General features: G+C 51.5%; 2 protein-coding genes across 4 annotated transcripts in view; both read right to left on the bottom strand.

Moving 5' to 3' along the window:
• Positions 1–25,461, bottom strand: part of CRABP2 (cellular retinoic acid binding protein 2) — a 202,271-nt gene that overhangs the window by 33,419 nt on the left and 143,391 nt on the right. Inside the window, exon 5 of one of the 3 annotated variants that reach the window (XM_056853732.1) lies at positions 14,928–14,948. The exons of the other annotated variants lie outside the window; for them this stretch is intronic. The gene's annotated coding sequence lies outside the window, so the exon portion shown is untranslated. Of the gene's footprint in view, positions 1–14,927; positions 14,949–25,461 lie in introns of those variants that run through there. 3 annotated transcript variants of the gene reach the window in all.
• LOC130480943 (death-associated protein kinase 2-like) lies at positions 1,844–19,240 on the bottom strand. The gene is made up of 12 exons (XM_056853568.1): positions 19,193–19,240; positions 18,894–19,048; positions 18,488–18,709; positions 16,588–16,726; positions 14,502–14,631; positions 6,768–6,816; positions 5,995–6,021; positions 4,479–4,736; positions 4,072–4,117; positions 2,635–2,724; positions 2,182–2,265; positions 1,844–1,924 (listed from the first exon to the last, which is right to left on the bottom strand). Exons 1-12 carry the CDS (start codon positions 19,238–19,240, stop codon positions 1,844–1,846), a joined length of 1,329 nt encoding a protein of 442 aa, XP_056709546.1.

Below are 25,461 nucleotides of genomic sequence, written 5' to 3'. Positions count from 1 at the left end.
ATCAGACTCCACCGCCCCAAACCACTACACCTCGTTGGCTCATGGTGACTCCTTAAGAGGTTTTCACGGAAAGACGTCCAGAGGTGGTTGGCCATTGCCTGCCTCTGCGCAGCAACCTTGGGCTTTCTTGGGGGTCTCCCATCCAAATAGTAACCAGGGCCGACCCTGTTTAGCTTCTGAACGTCAGGCCAGCCTGCGCCAGGCAGGTCGGGGCTCTGGGACTGGTGCTAAAATGGCAGTTGCCAACTCAACTAAAACACAGACAACCCAACCAGATCCAACATTTTGTGCACTTTATTGCTTCTGTTTAAAAAAAGCGAACACACGCAGGCACCTTACCCAAGCCCTTTTATGTCCAAAGCCCCCTGGGGCTTTCTGGTAGCCACGGTGATCTCCCACAGTAGGGAAAGGCCAGGAGGGGGCCTGAAAAGCCAGATCCAGGGGCTGTTCGAGACCTCCTTTGATCGAGTGACCAGCTTACCGGATCCAGGCAATGCGGTCGATGCTGTTTACCTGGATTTCAGTAAGACTTTTGACATGGTTCCCCATGATGTGCTGATGGGTAAACTAGAGGACGGTGGACTGGACCCGAGGATAGTTAGGTGGAGAGGGAAATGGTTGGAGAAGGCGTGGAGGGACTACTCATTAAATCTGCAGATGACACCAAATTGGGAGGAGCAGCAAACACCCCAGAAGATATAGAATTTAACATACTGGAAAAGTGGGCAGATGTCAACAAGATGCAATTCAACAAGGATAAGTGCCAAGTTCTACATCTGGGTAACAGAAATGAGGGACGTACATACTGGATGGAGGATACACTTCCGGGCAGCAGTGTGTGTGACCAAGATCTTGGGGTATGGGTGGACCGTAAAATATGAGCAGCCAGCATGACGCAGCAACAAAAAAAGCTAACGCAATCTTGGGGTGCATCAACAGAGGCATAACACCCAAATCGCGAGATGTCATCGTTCCGCTGCACACCGCATTGGTCAGGCTGCACCTGGAGTGCAGTTCTGGAGGCCTCACTTCAAAAAAGATGTGGACAGAACGGAGCGGGTGCAGAGGAGAGCGACGAGGGTGATCAGGGGCCTGGAGACCCAGCCCTACAGGGAAAGGCTGAGGGAGTTGGGAATGTTCCGTCTAGAGGTCAGGAGGTTGAGGGGGGACATGATCGCTCCCTTGAAGTATTTGAAGGGCTGTCCCTTAGAGGAGGGCAGGGAGCTGTTCCTGTTGGCAGCAGAGGATAGGACTCACAATAATGGGTTTAAATTGGGGGCGGAAAGGTACCGGCTGGACATTAGGGGAAACGTTTTTACATCGAGAAATGTTCTGTGGTGGAATCAGCTTCCTAGGGAGGTGGTAAGCCTCCCCCTCACCAGCACTCTTTAAGCAGAGGCTGGACAAATACTTGTCAGGGATGCTCCAGGCTGATCCTGCATTGACAGGGGGTTGGACTATGGTCTCTATGGCCCCTTCCAACTCCGTGATTCTGTGTTAGTGGGAGCACCCAAAAGGGGAGCCCCACACCCGGGATGGTGCTCTGGGGCACGGGGAATGTGATGCCTGGGGCCAGCACCCCTAGAGGCACCTTGCCGGGGTCTCCCCAAAGCCCACCAGGAGGCAGGAATGTCTGCAGGGAGGCAGCTCCTCACCGGGCCCGTCCATCACCGCGGCTCACGAGCAGCTCCTCTCCTCCAGATGAGGAAAGCCTTTAACCAGAGGGACTCTTCTCTGTGGCTGTGAGTGCAAATCCTCCCTGCGGCTGAATGGATGAACGGGCAAGGGAGGCAGGGATCAGCAGCTCAGGACACACCAGGGGAGAGCGCAGGCAGGCCCCGATTCACGAGCAGCTGCTTCTTTGCCTGCGCAGCAAAGCTGCAGGACTGCGGGCGTCATCTTCTTGGTCACTCTCGCAGTCGCGCTGGTTGGGGCAGAAAAAGGCAACGGTGAACCCAGAGCTGAAAGAGGGCAGCGAGGGAAGGGTCTCCGAGCGGGCCCCCAGACCCACCCAGGACTGAAGCTGTGCTGACAGGGCACGGCTCAGGGCTTTGGCATGCAGGAGGTCCCGGGTTCAATCACAAGCAGCGTCTCCAGTTCAAAGGATCAGGCAGCAGGTGACGCGAAAGCCAGAATTAGCAAAAGCCCTCTCCCCACCCTATTGCCAAAGCCTCCACCCACCAGGCTCTCGTCCTCCTTCTTCTGACGGCACAAGAGCTGCATGCGGCACAGACGGTTGCACGCTGACACCATATTGAAGGAGAGCTAAGGGAGAAAAGGCAGAAGAGACTCTGTGAATCTCCTGCATTGTGCAGGGGGCTGGACTAGATGACCCTTGAGGTCCTAAGAACATAAGGTCCCTTCTAGCCCTATTGTGTCTATGACTCTGGCGCTGCAGGAGGTGGAAACGCCACACACACACACACACACACACACATCATGCTTCTCTTCAAGACAGAGGCCAGACAGACGGCCCCTGCTCTCTGCTGGCTGCCGGTGTGTTTCTGGACTCCTTTTTGTAGAACCTAACAGGGCCCAATCGCAACGTCCATCTTCTACCGAGCACACGGGGGCCCTCCTTCCCACCCGTGGAACACCTCTGGCTCGAGGGGCACCTCTGCGCGGCTAAGTTACCTTCCACTTCCTCCGAGCGTTGAACCGGCGGAAGTTCTTCATGTTAATAGAGGAGCGGCTCCGGTTGACCGCCTGCTTCCGGTTGAGGGGCTGGAGAACACACACGGGGTCAGGCACAGCTCCCGGCAGGCCCCACACCCCTTCCCCATCAGCTCTGACCAAAGAAGGAAGCGGGAAAGAGGGAGCCGCTGGCCAGGACAGTTTGAAAGGGTGCGCAACTGATTGCTTGGTAGAGGGGAGGGGCCGTGGCTCAGTGGTGGAGCTTCCGCTTGGCATGCAGAAGGTCCCAGGTTCAGTCCCCAGTGGCATCTCCAGTTAAAGGGACCAGGCAAGTTGGAGACGCAAAAGACCTCCGCCTGAGACCCTGGAGAGCCTCTGCCGGTCTGAGCAGACAATACTGACTCTGATGGACCCAGGAGGGTCTGTTTCGGTATAAGGCCACTTCATGTGTGCTCATGTGAGGACCCCCCCCCCATGGAATCCTGCAGCACTTTGGAGCCTCAGCAAACTCATGAGGAAGGGCAGGTTCTTGCCACCAGAGAGGCAAAATCTCCAGAAGTTTTGAAGCCATGGCTAAAAAACCCTGAAATTTTGCGGGAAACGGTAATATATGCAACACATCCCTTCCTACCAAACCTAAACTTATGTTACTGCCTTAAGAACATAAAATACACCATTTATAACTTAGTTAAAATTATATTATTTAGCATATTTATAGAATTTAACACAAACAACGTCAGTTTCTACAAGCAAAACTGAAGGTTTGGCGTGGTGGACTCTAATTTGGAGAACCGGGTTTGATGCCCCACTCCTCCACATGAGCGGCGGAGGTTAATCTGGTGAACTGGGTTGGTTTCCCCACTCCTCCACATGAAGCCAGCTGGGTGACCTTGGGCTAGTCACAGCTCTCTCAGCCCCACCCACCTCACAGGGTGTCTGTTGTGGGGAGGGGAAGGGAAGGTGATTGTAAGCCGGTTTGATTCTTCCTTAAGCGGTAGAGAAAGTTGGCATATAAAAAACCAACTCTTCTTTTCTTCTTCCACTACTGCTACACCCACTGATAACTGTGTTAGGCAGTTTTACATTAAAAAAAATGCTACATATTCTGACTGAAACCTGGCCTTAAAAAGCATTTAACTAATTCCGAAAGAGAAAACATTTCAGGAGGATTTTTTCAGAGCTTCCTCAATTTTCCCAGTTTTCCACCAGAGAAACTAAAAAAAAAAAAAAAACCTCAGAAAAAGCACCCCCCTGGCCCTGAGGTCTTTGCTTGCCATAAAAACAGCCTTTCAGGTGACCCTGGTAGCTCCTCTTTGGGCTTGGAACTGTTCCTCCATGCAGCACAGCTGCTTCTGCCACAGGAGTGCTCTTTCCACTTGAGGAAGGGCAGGTGGATGTCAGCCAGCCTCCCCTCCCCTCCCCTTTCTGGGCCCTCACCTTGATCCACGGGTGGATGAGGCATTCGGCCGCTGTCATTCGACTCCTGAAACACAGAAAGTGTCTCCTGCTGTGCCACCAGCCCTCCCCTGGGCAGAGCGAGGACAGACAGCAAGAAGCAAGCATGCACAAGGGCACAGAGACCCCCCCACACACGTCTTCAGCCCACCCTGCCCTAACCCGCTTGGGCCACGGCCCCCACCTTCCTTCCCAAGCCTCTGCAGCGCCAGCTTGAAAACAGACTGTTTGGGCACGGCCTGAAACTCACCGGGCAGCCCCAGGCAAGCCCCGGGCGGAACAGGCTCCCCCACCTGCCCGAGCCGATTCCTGCTTCGCAGGCAGACGGCTGCCGTCGACTTGGGCTGGAGACCCCTGGAGCCACCACAGTGGGGCGAGGGGAACCTTACCCGGGCTCCTTCACCAGCAGCTGCCGGATGAAGTCCTTCGCCAGCTCCGAGGTTTGGCTAAAATACTTGTCCTCAAACTCGTAGGTGCCCGAGACGACGTTGGAGAGAGTCTCAGAGTCCGTCTCCCCCTGGAACGGAGACATGCCGCTCAGTCTGTGGGGAGAGAAGGGACTCGTGGGCGGGACGGGGTCAGAGCTGTCCAGGGCAGACCCAAGGAGGTTCTCGGCCCTAAGCTTTCTCTGCTTTAAAACAGTGCAGCTGGAATTGTCCTGGAGACCTGCGTGGGTTGCAAGGGAAAGAACAGCAGCTGGAGGATGAGTAAAAGCTCATTTGGAGCCCCCCCCCTTGCAAAAAGCCAACAGAAAATACCACCACCTGGATGTGCAATGTGCCGCCCTTCTCCTTGAATTTCCCTCATGATTCTGCCAATGTAAACTCCAAAGTTAAACAATATGTTTAGACACAACAACATGCGATGAGTTGGCTCATCGCAGAAGCGTTCTTTTTTTGCTGTTTTGGGGGGCCGTTTCAGACAATTCAAGGTAAGTTCCCATTAGAAGGCTGCCTTTCCCCAGAGAGGGGCAGTCCTCAGCCCGGCTCGGTCAGCCCAACCTTATTCAGTGCAGCTGTGACCAGCTCCAAAGCAACTGCTCCCCCCCAACATGCTCTCCCCCACCCCCCAGGGCCTGAAACGGGAGCAAGGCACGCAGGGAGGCGTTCTGGGGGGGGGGGGGGAGACACACGCTCCAGCTCTAGAATGCGCACCCCTCCAGCAGCAGCCCAGCCAAGACCACCATCTTCCAGAAGAGAGCTGACAGTTTGGGGGGGGGGTCAGCCCCCTTTCAGACTCCTGGCTTCAGTTTCCTTTCCTTGCTGCGACTCTTCCCCTGAGCTGAAAGGCTGAAACTCTGCAGCACACAAAGACCCTCCAAGAGATCTCGGTCTGGGACTGTCGTATCTGTGGGACTGCCTCTCTTGTTACGTGTCTCCCCCACAAGAACGTCGTGTTCAGTAAACAACAGCCTTCCGGTGGCCCCCTGGCCCCAAACATGTCCGGCTGTCCTCAGCCAGGGCTTTTTCGGCCTTGGCCCCAGGCTGGGGGAACTCCCTGTCAGAGGAGACCCCGGGCCTTGCGGGGGACCTAGCGCAATTCTGTAGGGCCTGCAAAGGACAGAGAGGTTCCACGGTGGAGGACAGCAGCGTGTCTTTGCCCCCACCCCAACCCCTACTGACATCTCTGTTGGCTCCTCAGCTCGGCGTTTTCCTGGTTTCTCTCTAGAACTGAAACGGAAGGTATCAACTGGAAGAGCCGTGACCAGGGTGCTATTGTTAGTCTTAATTTTTGTGGTTAAATTTCAATTGCACTTTATATGGTTATTTATAATTTTAAATTGTACTTATTCATGTTGCTAGCCGCCCTGAGCCAGGATTAGGTTGGGAAAGGGCAGGTAAAAATATAATAAAATAAAATAAATCCCCAATCAGAGTCAGAAGAGAATCAGTTTAGGGTACTTACAAGATGTAGGTAATCACTCCAATGCTCCTGAAAGAGAAAGAGAGACACACTGAGGGGACCCGGGATGCCAGTCTGTGCCACTTTAGTGGGCATCTGTCCCACCCAATGCCCGATGAGGAGCAGCTGCCATAGAAGCTCAGAGCTGGTTTGGATCATGCCAAGGGAGGGTGGGAGGGCCCCTACAACCCTGGGTAATTTTTTCTTTAAAAATTACAGTGTGCTTAATGCCACCCAAAGTCCAAAGACAAAAGCGGCAGACAAATATATCTAACGGCGAACCGGGCCACAGAGCGTGCATCAAGGAATCTGCAAGATGGAGACAGGGAGAGACAGGTATTTCTCTACAAACCTGAAGGAAGCCTCAGGTTTGCAAAACTATCAGAAATCTAAAATCTAAAATAAAATTGGGTGATTAAAACTCCCCAAAAGTATACAAACAATACCTGTAGTTTTACAAAAAGAAATCATGGTGACATAACATTCTGAGATCTCACAGTCATCACGGGGGTTGCTAAGCACCCACAACAATATTGCCCAGCCTTTCAAGCCTTAGTTTCTACAGGAGGATACGGGGGGGGGGGGATTAGATCCTCCGCCAGTCCACACAGGCCTCCAGCTTGTTTCTAATAAATCAAACGTGTGCACAAAATATTGTGTTAGTTGGTGTGGTTTTATTTCCTGAAACCGCCACCAAGCAGTAGGCAGCCTGGCTCTCACCCTTGTGCACCGTGGGATGCATGCGCACGTGGAGACGCACCACCCGTGGCTCTTACCACATGTCCGTGGCACAGCTCAAAGCCTCATAGTTGATCACTTCAGGAGCTGAGGAAGAATTATTATCATTATTAGTTTCATTTACAGTCTGCCTTTCTCACTGGGACGCGAAGCAACTTGTCAGTATGTTTTAAAAAATAAGTTAATCAGTTAATAAGTTAATAAGTTAATTTAATGCATAGTTAAATCAGTTAATAAGTTAATTGAACGCAAAGTTAAATTGTGGAACTCCCTGCCCCAGGATGTGGTGATGGCTGCCAACTTGGAAGGCTTTAAGAGGGGAGTGGACATGTTCATGGAGGAAAGGGCGATCCATGGCTGCTAGTCAAAATGGATACTAGGCATGATGCATCCCTATTCTCTCCAGTACCAGAGGAGTAGGCCTGTTACCTTAGGTGCTGTGGAGCACAGGCAGGATGGTGCTGCTGCAGTCATCTTGCTTGTGGGCTTCCTAGAGGCACCTGGTTGGCCACTGTGTGGACAGACTGCGGGACTCCAGTTAAAGGGACTAGGCAAGTAGGTGACGTGATAGACCTATGCCTGAGACCCTGGAGAGCTGCTGCCAGTCTGAGTAGACAATACTGACTTTGATGGACCGAGGGTCTGATTCAGTAGAAGGCAGCTTCATGTGACATGTAACTTGGTGGGCCTGGGTCTGATCCAGCAGGGCCTTTCTTATGTTCTTAACACAGGCAGGTCGATGCTGCTGCAGTTGTCTTGTTTGGGGGCTTCCTAGAGGCCCCTGGTTGGCCACTGTGTGGACAGACTGCTGGACTTTTTTTTATACATATATATTTTATTAATGTTATTAGGTTATACATTGTATTTAAATCCATTCTATGTTATACATTTCTTTTTTCTTACCCTCCCCCAACATTTTCACACCGAAATCTTTAACCAGGAGCACAAGTTTCTAAATTTTAGTTATATTAGGGTTGACTCCCTTGCATTTTATCCAATTTAAGTACAGAGACCACTTGTCCTTTATTTCCCTTATTTTACTATCCCACGGTAAATCTTTAGCCAATTGTGCTACAATATCTGATTGTATATATTCGTATAAATAAGAATTCCAACATTCAAAGGTCCATTTGTTTGCTTCTTTCCAGCCTTTTGCTATTGTAGCTTGTGCTGCTAGGATCATAGCTTGACAAAGTTCCTGGGCATTGCCAGTTATTCTTTGCTGTCCCACTGCACCCATAAATAACACGTCTATATCCAAATTAATCTTGATTTTGAAAAGCTGTTCCATTCTCGTCAAAATCATTTCCCAAAAAAAATTTAACCCTTGGACATTCTAACCACATATGTAAATACCATCCTTTATTCCCTCCACAATGCCAACAATTAGGGCTTCTTCCCCCCATAATGTAAGCCAATTGTGCTGGTGTCCTATACCACTTCAGAATTAATTTTCTAAGTAATTCCTTATATTTCCCCATTTTTATATTATTAATCCCTTTCCTTAATCTTTCGATCTCATTTACTGTAAAATCCTTTTCCTTTTGCCATTTATCATGTATTATTTTCCCCATAGTCTCCTTATCTGATACCAACTTTTTATAAATCAGGCCTGCCAAGCCTTTTTTTGACTTCTGAGTCTTAACAAATATTTTCCCCACTACACCTTCTTTTTTTAATCTTTCCTCAAATTTTCCTTGTTTCAATTTATTATATAAACCTTGTACTCTTAACCAGTTTTTCCCCCAACCTTTCCTATAACTTCTTGTATAGATAGTAGTTTTTAGCTCGGACTAATCAGATCTTTAATCCTGTAATAACCCTTATCTTTTATCAATTTCCACCAATTTTGATCAATTTCCCCTTCTGACAGAGATTCTAGAGGGGCCCATGTTGACAACTGATGCATCAGATTGAAATGCCATTTCTTCCACACTTTCAGGGCAACTTTTCTAAGTCCATGGGTATGCTTCATTCCTTGAGTTATATTACCAGTAAATATGCCATTCTTTCCCCATCCCTTGTTAACTTCATCTTCAAAATCCATCCATTTCTCTTTTATATCACCTCCAAGCTCAACTAATACCTTCAATTGAAATGCATCAAAATAGAATTCCATCTTTGGTAGTCCCCATCCCAGTTCCCTTTGTGGTATATACAAAATCTTTTTCTGAGTTCTAGCTTTTTTTTATCCGAAAACTCATTCTTTGATCTTGTTATCCCATATATTAAAATTACTTTGGTTTATTTCAATTGGTAATACCTGAAATAAATACATTAATTTTGGTATTATGAACATTTTCACAGCCTTTATTCTTTCTGTTATTCCTAAGTTTTTATTTTGCCAGGTCTTTAGTATTTTTAATATTTTTTGCCATACTGGTTTATGGTTTCTTTCAAATAGGTTGTTTATACTTTTAGTAATTGTTACTCCAAAATATTTAATTTTCCTAACCCCTGATTCGATTTGTCATTTCATTCATTATTTTCTGCTCTTCTTCTGGAATATCGAAGTACATTATTTCAGATTTCTTCATATTGATTTTCAAACTCGAATATAACTCAAAATCCTTTAGAATAAATATTAACTCCCTCACACCATCTACTGGGTTGGTCATCAATATTATAATATCATCTGCATACAGATTTAATTTTATTTCTTGAGTTCTAACCTTGTAACCTTCAATTCTGGGGGCATTTCTGATTCTATCTGCTAAAACCTCCATCCCCAAGATAAACAGCATGGGAGCTAAAGGGCATCCCTGCTTCTCGCCTTATTGAAAAATCTTTGGAAAACCCTCCATTTACCCAGACTGTAGCCAGATTTTCTTTATAAATTTTCTTAACTACTGATAAAAATGGTCCACGTTTTCCCATCTTATCCATTGTTCCATAAAAACTTGTGTTTAATTGTATCAAAGGCCTTGAATACATCCAATTTAACGATTGCTAATTTTCCATTTTTCCTATGTTCCAGAACATTTAATATGTTTCTAATGGGATCCCTAATGTTCCTTCCTTTTACAAAGCCATATTGATCTTGCTGTAACATTTTAGGCAAGAGTTGTTTCAATCTGTTTGCTAAATGTTTTGTAAATATTTTATAATCTTGATTCAACAAACTTATAGGCCTATATGAGCCTAATTCCATTCTATCTTTTTGTTGTTTTGGTGTAATTTTTGTTCTCCAGGAATCTGGTGCTTTTTCCCCTACTAATATACTGTTAAATAATGTTTGCAGTTCTGGCCCTATAACTTCTACCATTTCTTTATAGAATTCCGCTGTAAACCCGTCTAATCCTGGAGCTTTCCCATTTTTTAAACCTTTGACTACATTTGTAATCTCTTCTAAAGATATTTCTGTTTAATATTTCCCTGTCTTCCTCATTCAATTTTCCCTTCACCTGTTCACTGAAATCCCCTATCTATCCCTTATCATACAGATTTTGATAGTATACAGCAAACGCCTCTCTAATTTGGTGAGATTTATCTACTACCTTATTGTTTTTATCTTTAATTGCTGTTATTGTTTGGTTTTCCTTCTTTTTCAAGTAGTTTGCCAGTCTTTTAGAGGATTTCATAGTAGATCTTTGATAGTCATTTCTTACCAATACTTGTTTTTTCCAAAACTGATAAAGATCTAACTGGTCCAATTCATTTTTCAAAGTATTTATTTTCTTTTGATTTGCTCTATCATATTTAGTTTGTTGCTGGTTTTGTAATACTCCAATCTCCTTAATTTTATGCTGTCTCTCATTACACCATTTTTTCTTAGTTGTATTTTCTTTCATCATACAATATCCTCCAAAAACTGCGTTTGCTGTTTCCCAAACAATCCACTGAGGTGCAGTACCATTATTTTTCTTAAAGTAATATTTTAACTGTGTTCTTAAATACTCTCTATCTTCCTCTCTCATGAAGACCATATTATTACATGCCCATGTTTTGCTTCTCTTTTCACCATTTATTTCAAATTCTGTCATCAAAGGGCTATGGTCAGACAGCCAAATTGGCTGTTGTTGGACTGTTTTCATCCTTAATTCATTAGATTTCTTAATTATCACGTGAGCTATATTTGTGTATTTTTATGTCTGTTTGAATAATAAGTTGGTTGTGGAGATACCTCTACATACTCATAAACATTATTCCAGCCCCATTTATTTAATATCGACTTTTTTTGGCTTATATCTAAATTAAAATCTCCTGCACAGATGGTTTGCCCTTCATAAAAAGTTTGCAATTTCCGAAACATTTTCTTTAAAAATTTCAGTTGGGCCTGGTTTGGTGCATAAACATTTGCAGTAGTAAATACCTTAGTATTTCACTTAAACTTCAAGAAGACATATCTTCCGTCCCTATCCCTCTTTATATCTAGAACCTCTATTTTTAGGCTTGTGTGAAATAGAATAGCCACGCCCCTTGCCTTATTTGGTCCCCGAGACTCAGTTTTAACTTCCCACACTGGGGAATAAAGCAATAGCCTCTTATCTGCTTTAGATTTATGAGTTTCCTGTAGGCACATAATATTTATCCTGAGGGATTTAACTAGTTGTAAAACTCTGTACCTTGGGGGAACTGGGGGGAACTGCGCATGCGTCATTTCGGCTTGACGCTCCTCCACCTCCCTCTGATAAAACTTTTGGTTCTATAGCTTAAAAAAGACTAATTTTCAGCTAATTGGATACAATTTTGCCAGCTTTCTGTTTGCAGAAAAGACAACCGACCTTGAACTACCAACTGTGAGTCAAAACTTTTGGGATAAGTTCCAAAAACTATTTAAGCAGTCTCGTTTCTTTATCAGACAAAATGGCGAAGACTTTTAAGGATCTTTCGGAGATGCTTCTTGCCATGGACAAAAACATAAAAGAAGGCTTCAGTGGAGTTCATGCAGAATTGAAACAACTAAAAGAAGCAGTTGACTCAGTAAAAAAAACTGCTGAGCAGGCAGAAAAAAAAGCCGAAGAAAACCAACACAAGATTAAAGAGCTAACAAGACAGTTGGTTCACTATAGTGATAGGCAACGCCGTAAAAATTTAAAAGTAGCTGGAATTTCTGAGGATGTCCCCCCCCGCCGCCAGTTGGAGAAGGTTCTGGTGGATTGGTTTAAGGAATTGGGGATAGAGGTCTAACAGGATGATGTGGAAAGAGCACATCGGATTTATAAGTTAAGGTCAGCCTCTGGGTCCCCAAGTGAAGTAATCGTTGCGTTTGGCAGAGAGAAGAAGAGAGACCTGGTTCTTTACTCCTTGAAAAAAATAAAGGACTTGCAGTTTAGGGGAAGAAAGGTCCTCGTACCTCAAGATTTAAGTCCTGAAACGATTACAGAAAGGAGGCAAATGTAGCTCTACGCAAAATGTTTGTTTGATAAAGGATTTCGGTTCTCATGGGTGTATCCGGCCACCATCATTATCTTCAGAGGTGGGAAGAGATACACAGCTAGGAATCCAGAGGAAGCCAAAAAGATGGTGTCTGAGCTTCTTGGAGAAAATATGGAAGAGGAACAAGATTCTGAGCAAGTTCAAGTGGACCTGAATATACAACCGCCAGAACCAGAACCCTCAACCAGAGTCAGCGTGAAAAGGATTTGCCTTAGTCATTCTCCATAGGGACTTGGTGATTTCAATATAGTAAGGGGGGGAGTAAAAGGGTAAGGAAGAGCTTAGCATTTTTTTGGCAAAATGTATTAAAGTGAGGGGAGGAGGGGGAGTGCAATCTCTCATTCAAAGCGAAAGAATGCAGGGAGGTTTGTTTCGCCTGCAAGCTCTTCGGAGCTTTTATTTTTCACTGGGGGAGGGGTATCATTGAAATAATTAATGAGAATCAGGAGCACAAATGGAAAAAATGGGACAAACAATATGGGAGAAAAGATTAAACTATTAACATTAAATACTAATGGGTTGTTTTCTAACTTGACAGACTGCTGGACTTGATGGGCCTTGGTCTGATCCATAGGGCTTTTCTTATGTTCTTATGGAGGATAGGGCTATCTATGGCTACTAGTAAAAAAGGATACTAGTCATGATGCATACCCGTTCTCTCCAGGATCAGAGGAGCGGGCCTATTATATCAGGTGCTGTGGAACACAGGCAGGATACTGCTGAAGTCGTCTTGCTTGTGGGCTTCCTGGAGCCACCTTGTTTGCCACTGTATGGACAAACTGCTAGACCTGATGGACCTGGGTCTGATCCAGCAGGGCCTTTCTTGTGTTCTTATGGAGGATAAGGCTATCCATGGCTACTAGCCAAAATGGATACTAGGCATGATGCCTACCTATTCTCTCCAGGATCAGAGGAGCAGGCCTATTATCTTGGGTGCAGTGGAACACAGGCAGGATGGTGCTGCTGCAGTCGTTTTGCTTGTGGGCTTCTTAGAGGCCCCTGGTTGGCCACTGTGGGAACAGACTGCTGGAATCGATGGGCCTGGGTCTGCTGCAGCAGGGCTTTCCTTATGTTCTTAAGCAGCTTGCAGTAAGAAAAAACTGGGATGGGGCAGAATGTATACGTGGTGTCGCTGGGGGAGGGGGGGTCTCTGCAGAAGCAGAATGGTGCCTCCATCCAGCCACGATCCAGTAGGATACGACAGGAAGGCATCGCAAGGGGTGGCACCTCGTGGACTCTTGAACCCAGAGAGCCACAACTTCGGGCCTGTTCCCGGCTACTGACCAAAGTCTCTGAATTGGGTTGAGGCCCAAACAACATTGTAGAGCTGGGGAGGCCCCAAAAGCCTTCCGCGTATTCCAAACGAACAGCATGAAAAAGTCTTGAGGACTTTCTCAATTTTTCCAATGCAAAAATTGGGAAACAAGTGGGGGGCCTGAAAAAAAAAACCTTCTAATTTTTCCCCCTTTTGGAAGGAGTGCAATGAAAGACATAACATTGTTCAAAAAGTGCGGTGTGGAACTTTTACATAAGGCCACCTGCAGCATTGGAGAATGATAATTCTTACGTACACAGCAGATACACACAACATTTCCAGTAACGTTTTTTGTTTAAATATAAATAATTTTGGCAACAAATATTATAACCTATTTAATAATACATTATCAAAGATTTAAAAGTTTAGTGTTTTCTTGCAGAAAATGAAGACTTTTATACTTTTGGTCCATCAATATGTCAAACAGCACAATTTTCTATGCTAACAGAATTAGTAATGATGCATTTCATGTTGTTAAATCGGTAAAAGAAGTGTAAATTTGAAAGTCTGGCCCCCATGGAAATCCCCCCCAACAGATTCAAAATTTCCAGAAATTTTACATGGAATCATAGAATCGTAGAGTTGGAAGGGGACCACCGGGGTCATCTAGTCCAACTCCCTGCACAATGCAGGGAATCGTGGGGGAGGAGGAAGAGGAGCTCGCCCGAAGACTCTTAATGAGGTCCCAGTCAAAATAAAATTCTCAGGAGCCGAGGCCTTCTTGGTTCACCTTCGTTGGATCCAGTGGATCCTTTCTGCTTACGGTGGCTTCTTGTACTGGGGGAAAGTGCCGCCATTAGCAGAACAGATCCCTAGGATCCAACTCGTTCTTAGTCTGGACAGTACCCTAAGTTCTGACCTTTTCTTCTGGACGCTTCTTTGGGGAATGAATAGGGAGCCAAAGGCAGCAACCTGTTTACTGTTCTCCGGCATACTGGAGTTTTCCCCCCAATCCAGGGGAGCACTCAGACTTGCGGACCCCACCCCCGGGCCTGCAGAAGTGGAGTTACAGGGCAGGGGGTTATTCCTGACCCTAGAGTTGGGACCCGGAGAGGACCGTGGTGTGCTCGGACCTTACCGATGTACTGCGGAGTCCCACACAGGCTTTTGAAGGCAGCCCCTTCCTCCAGCTTCTGGGCCAAGCCAAAGTCAATTATCTTGATCCTGGGGTTGGGGACGTCTTTCTGAAACAGCATGATGTTTTCTGGCTGCCAAAGAGACAAAAGCCTGAAATGCCATCGGCAAAAGAAAGAAAACTTCTGTGCAGCTCAAAAGAACTAACCCCTAACCCTGTCCCCAGACAAGGCAGGTACGTTCCCCACAGGAGTAGCCATTGGGGGGCAAGGGATTCAGCCCCACACATCCCTGCGCCCACCCCTGGGGTCAGCCTCTGCTCGTTTGCTTGGCCTATCCTGGCTTCACCCCTCAAGAGCCGTGTCAGATGAGGGGGCGCAACCATGCCAGACTGCTTGCCAAGTCCACTTCCCGCAGTCCAGCAAACCCCCCCACACACACACACACAAACTGACACCAGAGCCTCAGAAGAAGTGTTGGTTTTTACATGCCGGCTTTCTCTCCCACTTAAGGGAGACTCAAACTGGCTTCCAACCACCTTCCCTTCCCCTCCCCACAACAGACACCCTGTGAGATAGGTGGGGCTGAGAGAGCTGTGACTAGGCCAAGGTCACCCAGCTGGCTTTGTGTGTAGGAGCGGGGAAACCAACCCAGTTCACCAGCCCTTGGAAGCGGAGTTTGGGCCCCGGTCTCCATCAGGGAAACAACTGCGCTTCCTTGAACCCAGATCAAGAGGCAGCTCATTGTCAGGGCAGCTGAAAGAACCAGCTCCTCCAGCACTACCATCACCACCCCGTTCCCAGTGCTGGTCAGCCAGACGCCCTCTGGGGTCGCTCATTAGCATGGGGCGAGGGGGGTGGAGGCCAGGCCCTGGCGTGAGAGGCAGACCGCCTCGTGCAGGGCACCCCCCCCCCCGCCCACACACCCCAGCTGGCCCTGACCGGTCACCAACTGGTCCCCCTGCAGGAGAAAACATCCCAGGCCGAGGAGTGCCAGGGCTGCCCTCTCCACCAGCTCCTCGACAGCCCTGCCCCACACAGGAACAGGGCCACGTGGGGCACCACGGCCTGGAGGGAAGCTGCTGCGGGAGAGGGGGGAGTGGAGCCCCAAGCTGCAAGGGGGGGGGTGCTGTGGACTGCCCCTGTGCACCATGGGAGGATGGGACCTCACTGCAGGAGTAGGACAACCAACCCCCACGCCCCACCGTGGCAGGCCCTTCCTGGGAGGCCGGCGTCTGAGGGCCTCCTCAAAGGGACCACCTGTCAGCCCTTGGCCCACTTGAACCAAAAACCACCTCAGAGACAGTCAGGTCCAAAGAAGCTGGTTTTACTTGGTCAAAATAGGTTAACAGAGCATAAAGAAAAGGGTGACAGCTATGGGGCTGGCTGGCTGGCTTGAACTTGGTAATATAAAAGCACTGAAAAGGCGAGAGATTACATATCAAAAACAAAGCTGTGTTCCCAGAGCTTCAAACAGTGTTCAGTAGGCATAACAGTCCTTGAGTCTGGTCGGCGGGAAAGCGAAAGGAAACATCAACTGAGATACAGGCCTGACACCACCACCCCTCTAAGCCAGCAAAGGGTGAGGGCCGAGACCCTGACTGGGCGTCGGAGCGCACACTCAGCGACCCCAGGCCTCCCACCACCACCACCCACCAGCACCGCTGCGGGAATGCCAGGAGAAACCGGAAAGTTATCGTGGAGTCTGGGCCCCAGTGCTGCTCCTCAGGGGAGGAGCGGAAGGGAGGGGGGGCAACATTACCTAAGGTGGCGGTGAGGCCGTCACCCACCTGGGATCAACTTGGTGGCAGTCCTGCTGACGCCCGCCCCCACCCCCCCAGCCAGTTGGCCTGTTCGGTCCTGATCCCGGAATCCTTCTTCCCTGACTCTGGGATCCTGCCCCTGGGAGATGGGACCTGGCTCTGGACTGACCCGGGTCGGCCTTCGGGCTGCGTCGTTGCCTGACCGTCCCCCCCCCCCCCCCGTGGATTGGGACTGTGACCCGGGAACCCCTGCTGTGAGACCCTGTGGTTGCCCGGGCCGGCTGCCTCCTCCCTCCTGCTGGCCTGGACAGCGGGGCGGGGCAGGTACCTTCAGGTCAAAGTGGGCGATGTGGCAGGAATGCATGTAGGCCACGCCCTTGAGGATCTGCTGGAGGAACTCGATGGCCTCCTCCTCCGTCAGCACTTCCTTCTCCGCGATGAAGTCAAACAGTTCCCCACCGTGGATGCTGAGGAGGAGGCAGAAAGAGGGACTCACAAACACATGAAGCGGCCTGTCAAGAAGCTGAGGACCCTTAGTTTCTTGGGGTTCATGATTTCCTTGGTTCAGGCCTGGAGGCCTATGAATTTTGTGCTATTGGGATGTTATAACAGAAAAATAGTTTCCTTTTGAAAACTGCTTTTTGTGGAGGGAGCAAGGTAGGCCCCAGCTGGTGCTCGTTAAGGCCTTCTCTCCCCTTTCTGGAATGCAAGGCCGTGCGTTGCCACGGTAATTAATCGGTCAGCCATCATGACGATGTCCAGGTGCTGGGAGTTCTGCAGGCTTCACCACCTGAACATCAATTAGAGAGTCAGCATTCTGACCAAGCGATTAATTAACAGCTAAGTACTTTCGTTTTCTCAATTGGCTTCTATGAGCTCATGCCGCTGAGAAAATGGATATAAGGACAGACCAGTCCTGAGCAAATCATGCTTGTTGGAGGCACAGCAAGAAGGCTGTGTAGGAGGCATCACAACCCATTCTGATTTTGGCCCTAAGGGGAAACTCTGGTCAACTTGACCTGCTTGGAGAAACTTTGGACAATTTGTGAAACTCTTGAATGCTGGAAGCATCTTTGGAAGTTGGTAACTATAAACCCGATGCAAGAAATCTTTGCCAATCCTTTTGAATCAAAAAGGCTTTTGAATGTATTAGTTAGCTATGCTAAATGGTTTGTTATTTTCTTGCTTAAAACTTCATGACTTTTTCTTTCCTGTAAACCAGCATCAATCTTATAAATAAATTGTTAGCCTTTAAACGGATTGTGTCTTTTGACTCAGGGATTCCAAGCCTAAATCTAAAGTGCCTTGAGTGAGTGTAAAACCACCTACCAAAAACCTAAGACATTTTTGGGAGTGTAATCTTTTCCCCAGCAAGCTCTCTACCTTGCAGGGTAAGCGTTGCACTTCAATTTTGAAGTGAGTTGGGAGGGGATTGCCCTTATCCTTTCCCTGGAGCTCGATCTTTAGTAAAGGGCTGGTGGCAGCTACTCATTAAACTTGGGGTGGAGACCTGGAGTCTAAAGTTTTGTTTTTGGGAAACTTTTGACCAAACCAAAGCAGTCCAACTGGTGGAGGCTGGTTGGAGCTCTTTGACCCAGCCTTCTACTGAATCCGACCCTCGAGGGTCCATCAGAGTCACTATTGTCTACTCAGACCAGCAGCGGCTCTCCAGGGTCTCAGGCAGAGAAGGGTCTTTCCCATCACCTCCCTGCCTGGTCCCTTTCCCTGGAGATGCCACTGGGGATGGAACCGGGGACCTTCTGCGTGCCAAGTGGATGCTCTGCCACTGAGCCACAGGCCCTCTCACTCTTGAACCCACCGGGGAAGTTGCAGCGTGTGTTGGGGGGCAGTTAGCAGCCAGGCACAAGCCCTGCCTCCGCACACTGGCAGGGTGGCAGGGGCTGCACGGCTCGGCCTCAGCCGGCCCCTCCTCACGGGCCCAGGCCTGAGCTGCTGCGATGGCAAAAGAGAGCCCGGCTGCAACCCCCCCTGCCCCCCACTCCACGGGCGTCCAGCTGATGAAGGAAATACTCATGACCTTCCGGTCCCAACGGCCACTAGCCCAGTGGGGGGGGGGCAGAAGCCCCCCGCCAAAGCCCCGCAGCCCTTCCCTCCGGCAGGCCACTGCACTGCCCGGCTTGCCCCCAATCTCCTGCCCGGGGGACTGCTGCCCCCTCCCATCTTGTGGGCGAAGGGGCTGTGCCCCGCGCCCCCCGCCGCGCACTCACAGCTCCAGGATGAGCACCATCTCGGTGCTGCCGGCGAAGGTGTGGTGGAGGCGCATGATGGAGGGGTGCACCAGCTGCTGCAGGATGGCCACCTCGCGCTCCACCTGCTCGCGGTCGGCGCCCAGCCGGCTGTCCTTGCGCCGCCGCACCTTGACGCACTTGGCGGCGAAGAAGGCGCCCGTGCGCCGCTCCTGGCACCGCTTCACCACCCCGAAGTGCCCGCTGCACGGCCAGAGCAGAGAGAGGAGGGGAGAGGAAAGCAGGGGAGACCCCCCTGGGCCCGGCGGAGGGGCCCCTCCCCTCCCGCACGGAGCTTCTGCTGCAGGGAGGCCTTAGAGGACCCCCCAAAGGGCAGGGGCCGGGGCCCCCCACCCCCGCCCCCCGCCGAGCCCGCCGGCGCCCTCACCTGCCCAGCTTCTCCAGCAGCAGGTAGAGCTCGTCCACGCTGCAGTGGCGGAAGGGGGCCGGGGGGCCCGGGGGGGCGGGGCCTGCCCCCTCCGGGCCGGCAAAGACCTCGTCCTCCATGTCTGGGTAGGGGCCCCCCGGGGCCCCCCGCGCCTCCTGCGGGACAAAGGGCGGCTCAGGCCAGCGGGGCCGGGGGGGCGCGCCGGGGAGAGAGGCCGGGGCGGGGGGGCCACCCGCCCTGGCCCCCGGGCAGCGGCAGCAGCAGCAGCAGCAGCAGCCCCCCCCCCCAGCGGCGCTCACCTGGCGCTCTTCCCCGGGGCGGGGCGGGGGCCCCCCATCCTTGGCCATGGGGGGCGAAGGGGAGGCCGGGCGGCCCGCAGCCTGGGCACCGCGCGGCCGGCGGGCGGGCGCTTCCTCCCTGGGGAGGGAGGGGGGGGAGGGAGGGAGGGGCGGCGGCTCGGGCCGCCCTCCCGCCCACAGCCCCCCGCCCGCCCCCCGCCCGCCTTCCGTCGGCGCCACGAAGGAGCGCCGCGTGCCAGGCCGGAGGGGCTGGCCGGAGGGGCTGGCCGGGGGCCCCGACGGGCGGGCGGGCCAGAGGCGGCCCAGCGCAGCTGCCCAGGGCCGGGCCGGGCCGGGCGCGCCTCCGCCTCTCCGCTCCGACGGCACAGCCGCGGGCCTCGGCCCCCCCCCTCCCTCCGGCGCCCCGGAGCGCTCCTCCTCCAGCTGCTGCCCCCTCCCTCCCTCCCTCCCTCCCGGAGCCAGCCCCGGCCCGCCGGCCCCCTCCTCCCGCCGAAGCCCCCGAAGGGGGGGGGACCCACCTCCGCGCAGCGCTGCTGCCCACGCCGCCCCGCGGCCACGGACCGCTCGCCCCCACCGCCCCACCGCCCGCCGCGTGACGTCCGGAAAGATGTGCGGCCCAGCCCCAGAGGGGAGGGAAACAACGGCGGCGGGGCGGGGGCGGGGGCGGGGGCGGGAGGCCGCTCCCTCCAGAGCTAGACGGACCGGGGGGGGGGGGCGGAGAGAACCCTTGTGAAGCCTTTGGCTCCAGGAGCGACCAGACAGGAGGACCCCCCCGCCCCCGCCCAGCTGAAAACGCGCCCCCGGGGGTTTTAAGCAAGACAGTCCGCGCCCTTGGGGGAACCTCCTGGGGTCTCGTGTACACACAGAAGCCTACACTTGGAAGGGACCACCAGGGTCATCGAGCCCAACCCTTGGCACAAGGCAGGAAACTCACAACTACCCCCCCCCCCACACACACACTCAGTGACCCCCTACTCCATGCCCAGAAGATGCCCTCCCTCTCATCATGTGCCTAAGGTCACAGAATCAGCACTGCTGACAGATGGCCATCGAACCCCTGCTTACAAACCCCCAGGGAAGGAGAGCCCACCGCCTCCCGAGGAAGCCTGTTCCACTGAGGAACCGCTCTGACTGTTAGGAAATTCTTCCTAAGGTGTAGGCAGAAACTCTTCTGATTTAATTTCCACCCGTTGGTTCTGGTCCCACCTTCTGGGGCAACAGAAAACAACTCAGCACCCTCCTCTCTATGACAGCCCTTCAAGTACTTGAAGATGGCGATCCTGTCCCCTCTCAGGCTAAACATACCCAGCTCCTTCAACCTTTCCTCCTAGGACTTGGTCTCCAGACTTGGTCTCCAAACCATCTTCATTGCCCTCCTCTGGACATTGAAAGCGCTGTCAGGGAAGAGTCCTGCGTCCTTCCCTGAACAGGACTCCTCTCTCCCAGGGCCCAGCGCTGTCCCCCGTCCCAGGCCAAGACCCCCTCCAGGCCTGGCAACCAGTAGCAGCGCAGCTTCTGCTCTTCTTCCGCCTCCATCAGGCCCTTCCAGCACTGATGACGCAGTGGGGGTTATTACAAAATGTGTGCGGGTTTTGAAAAAAACATTTATTCCCCACTTCCTGTGGCAAAAAGGAAGACATAGGATGTCCTCAGGCCAGCAGAGGGGAGAGCTGTCTCTCGGGCACTGGATACACTTGCAGTTTTGCTAGTACAAAATTTGGGCATTTATACTTCTGAATGCTACAGATAATGCCAAATAATACAATTTTGCACACGGTTATAAACGTTACCGAAGTGGCAAAAAGTTAGGACTGCATATATTTCATTTTCCTCCCTAATTGTCCACAAACTCGGGGGGGGGGCTAACTTTTCTCCCCCATGTCTTCTACATGTCTGTAAATTTTATGAATTTCTGTGAATTTCCTACATTGTTCAGTGGAGTGGACTAGATGACCCTAGTGGTCCTTTCCAACTCTAGGATTCTAGGGCATTTATACCCCACTTTCCTTTGTGGTCCAAGGCAGCTTAACATTTTCAGTTAAAACAAAAGTAACAAACCCTCAAACCTCTGTGTGTGTAAAGTGCCCTCAAGTCTTAGCCTGACTTATGACAACCCAGTAGGGGTTTCAAGGAAAGAGGCTACTAAGGGGTAGTTTGCCATTGCCTGCCTCTGCGCAGCCACCCTGGACTTCTTCTCTTCCTGCTGCCTCCCACTTTTCCTAGCATTATGGTCTTTCCCTGTGACTCCTGTCTTCTCAGAATGTGACCAAAGTGGGATAGCCTCAGTTTAGTCATGTTTGCTTCTAAGAGTTCAGGCTTAATTTATCTTTTTGGCAGTCCATGGTATCCATTAAACTCTCCTCCAAAACCCCATTTTAAATGAATCAACTTCTTGTCAGCTTTCTTCATTGTCCAACTTTCACACCCATACTGTGTGTGAGGGTCTCTGTATATGTGTCTCTGCTTCCCATCACCTGCTATCAGTGAACTCGTAAAAGCAGTTCACACCTTCTGGTCTCAGGCGCCAGGCCTGATTGCCCCAAGTATCTTCCCCCCCGCTGTTCTTCCTGTCAGTACTCCCTCAGGCCGATGCGGCCTTGGAAGTGTGATAGCTTCACCAGACATCCTGGGACTCGTCTGATGTTTTGTATTATGCCAAGCTTGTAACTTCCCATAACAATAAGTGTGAACCCCAGTGCCCCAGTGCCCTGGAGTCAATATATTCTGTAAACCCGATTAGCCCCTCACTTGCAACTTGCTACCTGTGCCTGTCTCATCTCCTGATGTCTTCAATAAATCCTTTGTTTCTTTACCAACGTCTGAACATTTGATTTGGAGAAGTAAACTCAGAGAGAGGGGATCTCTCACATTAAGTTGCAAGTCCTTGCCTCTCGAACTGCTGCTGTACCTTTTGGGACAGAATGTCAGGCGATGAGGAAAACACCCCTACTACCCCTGACGCACCGGACGGACCGGTGGTACCGGAGAAACCGGACCCCAAGGAGGAGGGTGCCAAGCCAAAGAAGCCTAGGGATCCCATCCCCGACCAAGGCCGGGACGGACACCCCCGAGGACTTTTTAACAATTGGCTGGACTCCCCCAAGGGTTGGTCTCTCTCCCGAACCGCGGCGAAGGATCGCCGTTTGGCCTTCCCCAGCACGGGACTTGAGGGGGACCCGGCGCGCAAGGAGGCCCTGATGGAAGAGGAACGCAGGCAGTGGCTTGAGGATCGCCAAGCCATGCAGGAGCAGATGGAGTCCATGCGGCGGGTGATGGGTGAGATGGCCGCGGCCCTGGACGCGTTAAAAGTGCAACCGCCTGCCGGCAACCCCCCGGACGGAACACCGGCAGCCCCTCCCGCGCCTCCTAGCCTCCCGTCCCGTCGGGACCTGAAAGTCACCTATGACGGTTCAGGAGACCAGTTGACCTTTTTCATGGTCCAAGTGGACATTTTTATGCGAGAACAAGGCCGAACCTTCACTTCCGAGGAGTCCCGGGTGCAGTACGTGGCTTCCTTGCTGCAAGGGGAGGCGGCCGCCTGGATGGTGTTGCAGTATGAGCTCCGCTCGCCGGTGCTGCGAACCCTGGACGAGTTTATGGTAGCACTCCGAAACCGCTTCGAGGACCCGACTCTGGGTGAGCGGGCTAAAGCCTCCCTGATGCAACTGCGCCAAGGGACCAAGTCGGTGGCGCAGTATGCAAGTGAGTTCCAATCACTGGCCAGCAGAATCCTGGACTGGAGTGAGGCCACTTTGGTACAGTGTTTCAGGGAGGGCCTCAACCCGGACCTCCAGCATTGGGCTTTTATGCAAGGGAACCCCCCGGATGTGGAAGGTTGGGTTCGCCACGCTGCCGACATCGAGAACCGCAAACAACTCCTGACCTTGTCCAAGCAACGCGTTGGACGAGACCCGAGACCCCGGAGTGACCGGGGCCGAGACTTCCGACCGGGAGGGAGCGGGGGTCCCTCGGCCGCTGAACGCCGCAAACGTTTTGAGACCGGCGTCTGCCTGACCTGTGGAGGAAAGGGACACTTTGCGTCGCAATGCCCCTCTCGTGCGGGTCGTCCCAACCCCCCTCGCCAAGCCCCGACCGAACCGCAGAAGGCGGCCGCTGAGGACCAACTCCGCCGCAGGAGCGGGCCACCGGGCCGGCGTTCCGGCGCACCCTCCGCTCTCCATGCGCGCCCCCAGGATGTGATCTCCACCTCTACAGGCCCAACGGGGTCCCGGATTACAAATACTACTTTTGATTCGGACGGATCCCCGAACGCCACCACTCCGTCCCCCTCTTCCAGTGAGGAGGAAGAGTGGGAACAGCCGGCAAAAAACGCCGTCGGTCTGCTGTAGAAGGGGCTCCGCAGCAGACCGCCCCTGTCGTTGTGCAAGGAGCTCCACCGATGGTAAGCGCCCAAGAGGACAATGTGTATGTGCGTGTTCACCTGTCCCTACCCAAAGGGGGTCCCAGTTTAGAATTCCCCGCTTTGGTTGACTCGGGGTGTGCCCGCACTATGATTAGTGAGGAAGCTGCCAAAAAGCTGGGAGTCCGGCGCAAGCGGCTTCCGGGACCCCTCCGCTTTTCCCAAATGGACGGGAGCGATTTTAAACGGGGCCCAGTGACCCACCGAACTGCAGCCGTGATTATGTCTGTGGGAGAACATTGGGAACGCTTGTATTTTACCATTGCCCCTATTGTAACCCCAGTGGTGTTAGGGATGAACTGGCTACGGGGACATAACCCCTCCATCGACTGGGTTAAACGGGTGCTCTCGTTTCCCGAAAGCCCCTGTGGGTTGCATGACAAGGAACGGGTACTCAGGACTCCGGCCGCCGCATTGGTAGGGTCCCCCACCCCGATCTCCGTTCCTCCTCAACTTCCCACAGAATACTCGCAGTTTGCGGATGTCTTTGATGTTAAGGAATGTGATGAACTACCTCCCCACAGAGAGACGGACTGTGCCATCGAAATCGTGGGGGAAGGCAAACTGTCTAAAGGGAAGGTCTATCCCATGAGCCCTAGTGAGAAGGCGGTGTTACGGGACTATCTGGACGCCAACTTGGCGAGGGGTTTCATACGCCCTTCCAAAGCTCCTTATTCGGCCCCAGCCTTCTTTGTGAAGAAAAAGACGGGAGATCTGAGACTGTGTATTGACTTTCGTAGGCTAAACGCGGTCACCCAGTCTAACGCTTACCCTCTCCCTCTTATTCCCGACCTTTTAGCACAATTAAAGGAGGGCCGAATCTTCACCAAACTGGACTTAGTGGAAGCATACCACCGCATTCGCATTAAAGAAGGAGACGAACCCAAAACGGCCTTTTCCAGCTGTTTTGGAATGTTTGAATACCTAGTCATGCCGTTCGGACTTTCGGGGGCTCCCAGTGTGTTTATGCAATTGATTAATGAGGTTTTACATGATTTGTTGTTTCGGGGGGTGGTGGTATTTCTCGATGACATACTCATTTACTCTGAAACCATGGAAGAACATGTGCGCCTAGTGCGAGAAGTGCTCCAGCGGCTGCGGGAGCACAAACTGTATGCTAAGGTATCCAAATGTGAGTTCCACCAACCTTCCATTACATTTCTTGGGTACGTGATTTCCCACCAAGGTTTAGAAATGGACCCCGCAAAGGTCCAGGCGGTGCGAGATTGGGAACCCCCCACTACCCGCCGCCAGCTTCAGCAGTTTTTGGGATTCGCTAACTTTTACCGAAACTTCATTCCCAACTTTGCCCAAGTTGCGCTTCCTCTCACCAATCTGTTGCGTACCAAGGACAAGGGGGCTAGCGCTACGCTTCCCTCAGCCCGTTTGCAATGGTCCCCCCAGTGCCAGCAGGCTTTTGAATGTTTAAAACTACTTTTTTCATCCGAACCCGTTTTGGCTCACCCGGATTGCACCAAGCCTTTCGTGGTGCAGGTGGATGCCTCGGATGTGGCCATGGGTGGGGCCTTATTGCAGAGGGATGACGGGGGGCGGTTGAGACCATGCGCCTACTTCTCCAAAAAGTTTTCCCAGTCCGAAATCAACTGGGCTATTTGGGAGAAGGAGGCGGCGGCGGTCAAACATGCCCTCACCATATGGAGACACTTTTTAGAAGGTGCCGAACTGCCGTTTGAAGTGTGTACCGATCACAAGAATCTCGAGGCTCTCAAGGGAGCTAGAAAGCTCAACGCCAAACAAATTCGGTGGGCCCAATTCTTTGCCAAATTCCGGTTCACTCTCAAACATGTCCCGGGTAAAGACAATGCCCTAGCCGACGCTCTGTCTCGAC

This window comes from Euleptes europaea, chromosome 7 (assembly GCF_029931775.1).
Source record: "Euleptes europaea isolate rEulEur1 chromosome 7, rEulEur1.hap1, whole genome shotgun sequence".
NCBI classification, from domain to species: Eukaryota; Metazoa; Chordata; class Lepidosauria; order Squamata; family Sphaerodactylidae; genus Euleptes; species Euleptes europaea.
The sequence above is the reverse complement of the archived record's forward strand: the minus strand, read 5'-3'. Positions and strand labels throughout refer to the sequence as shown.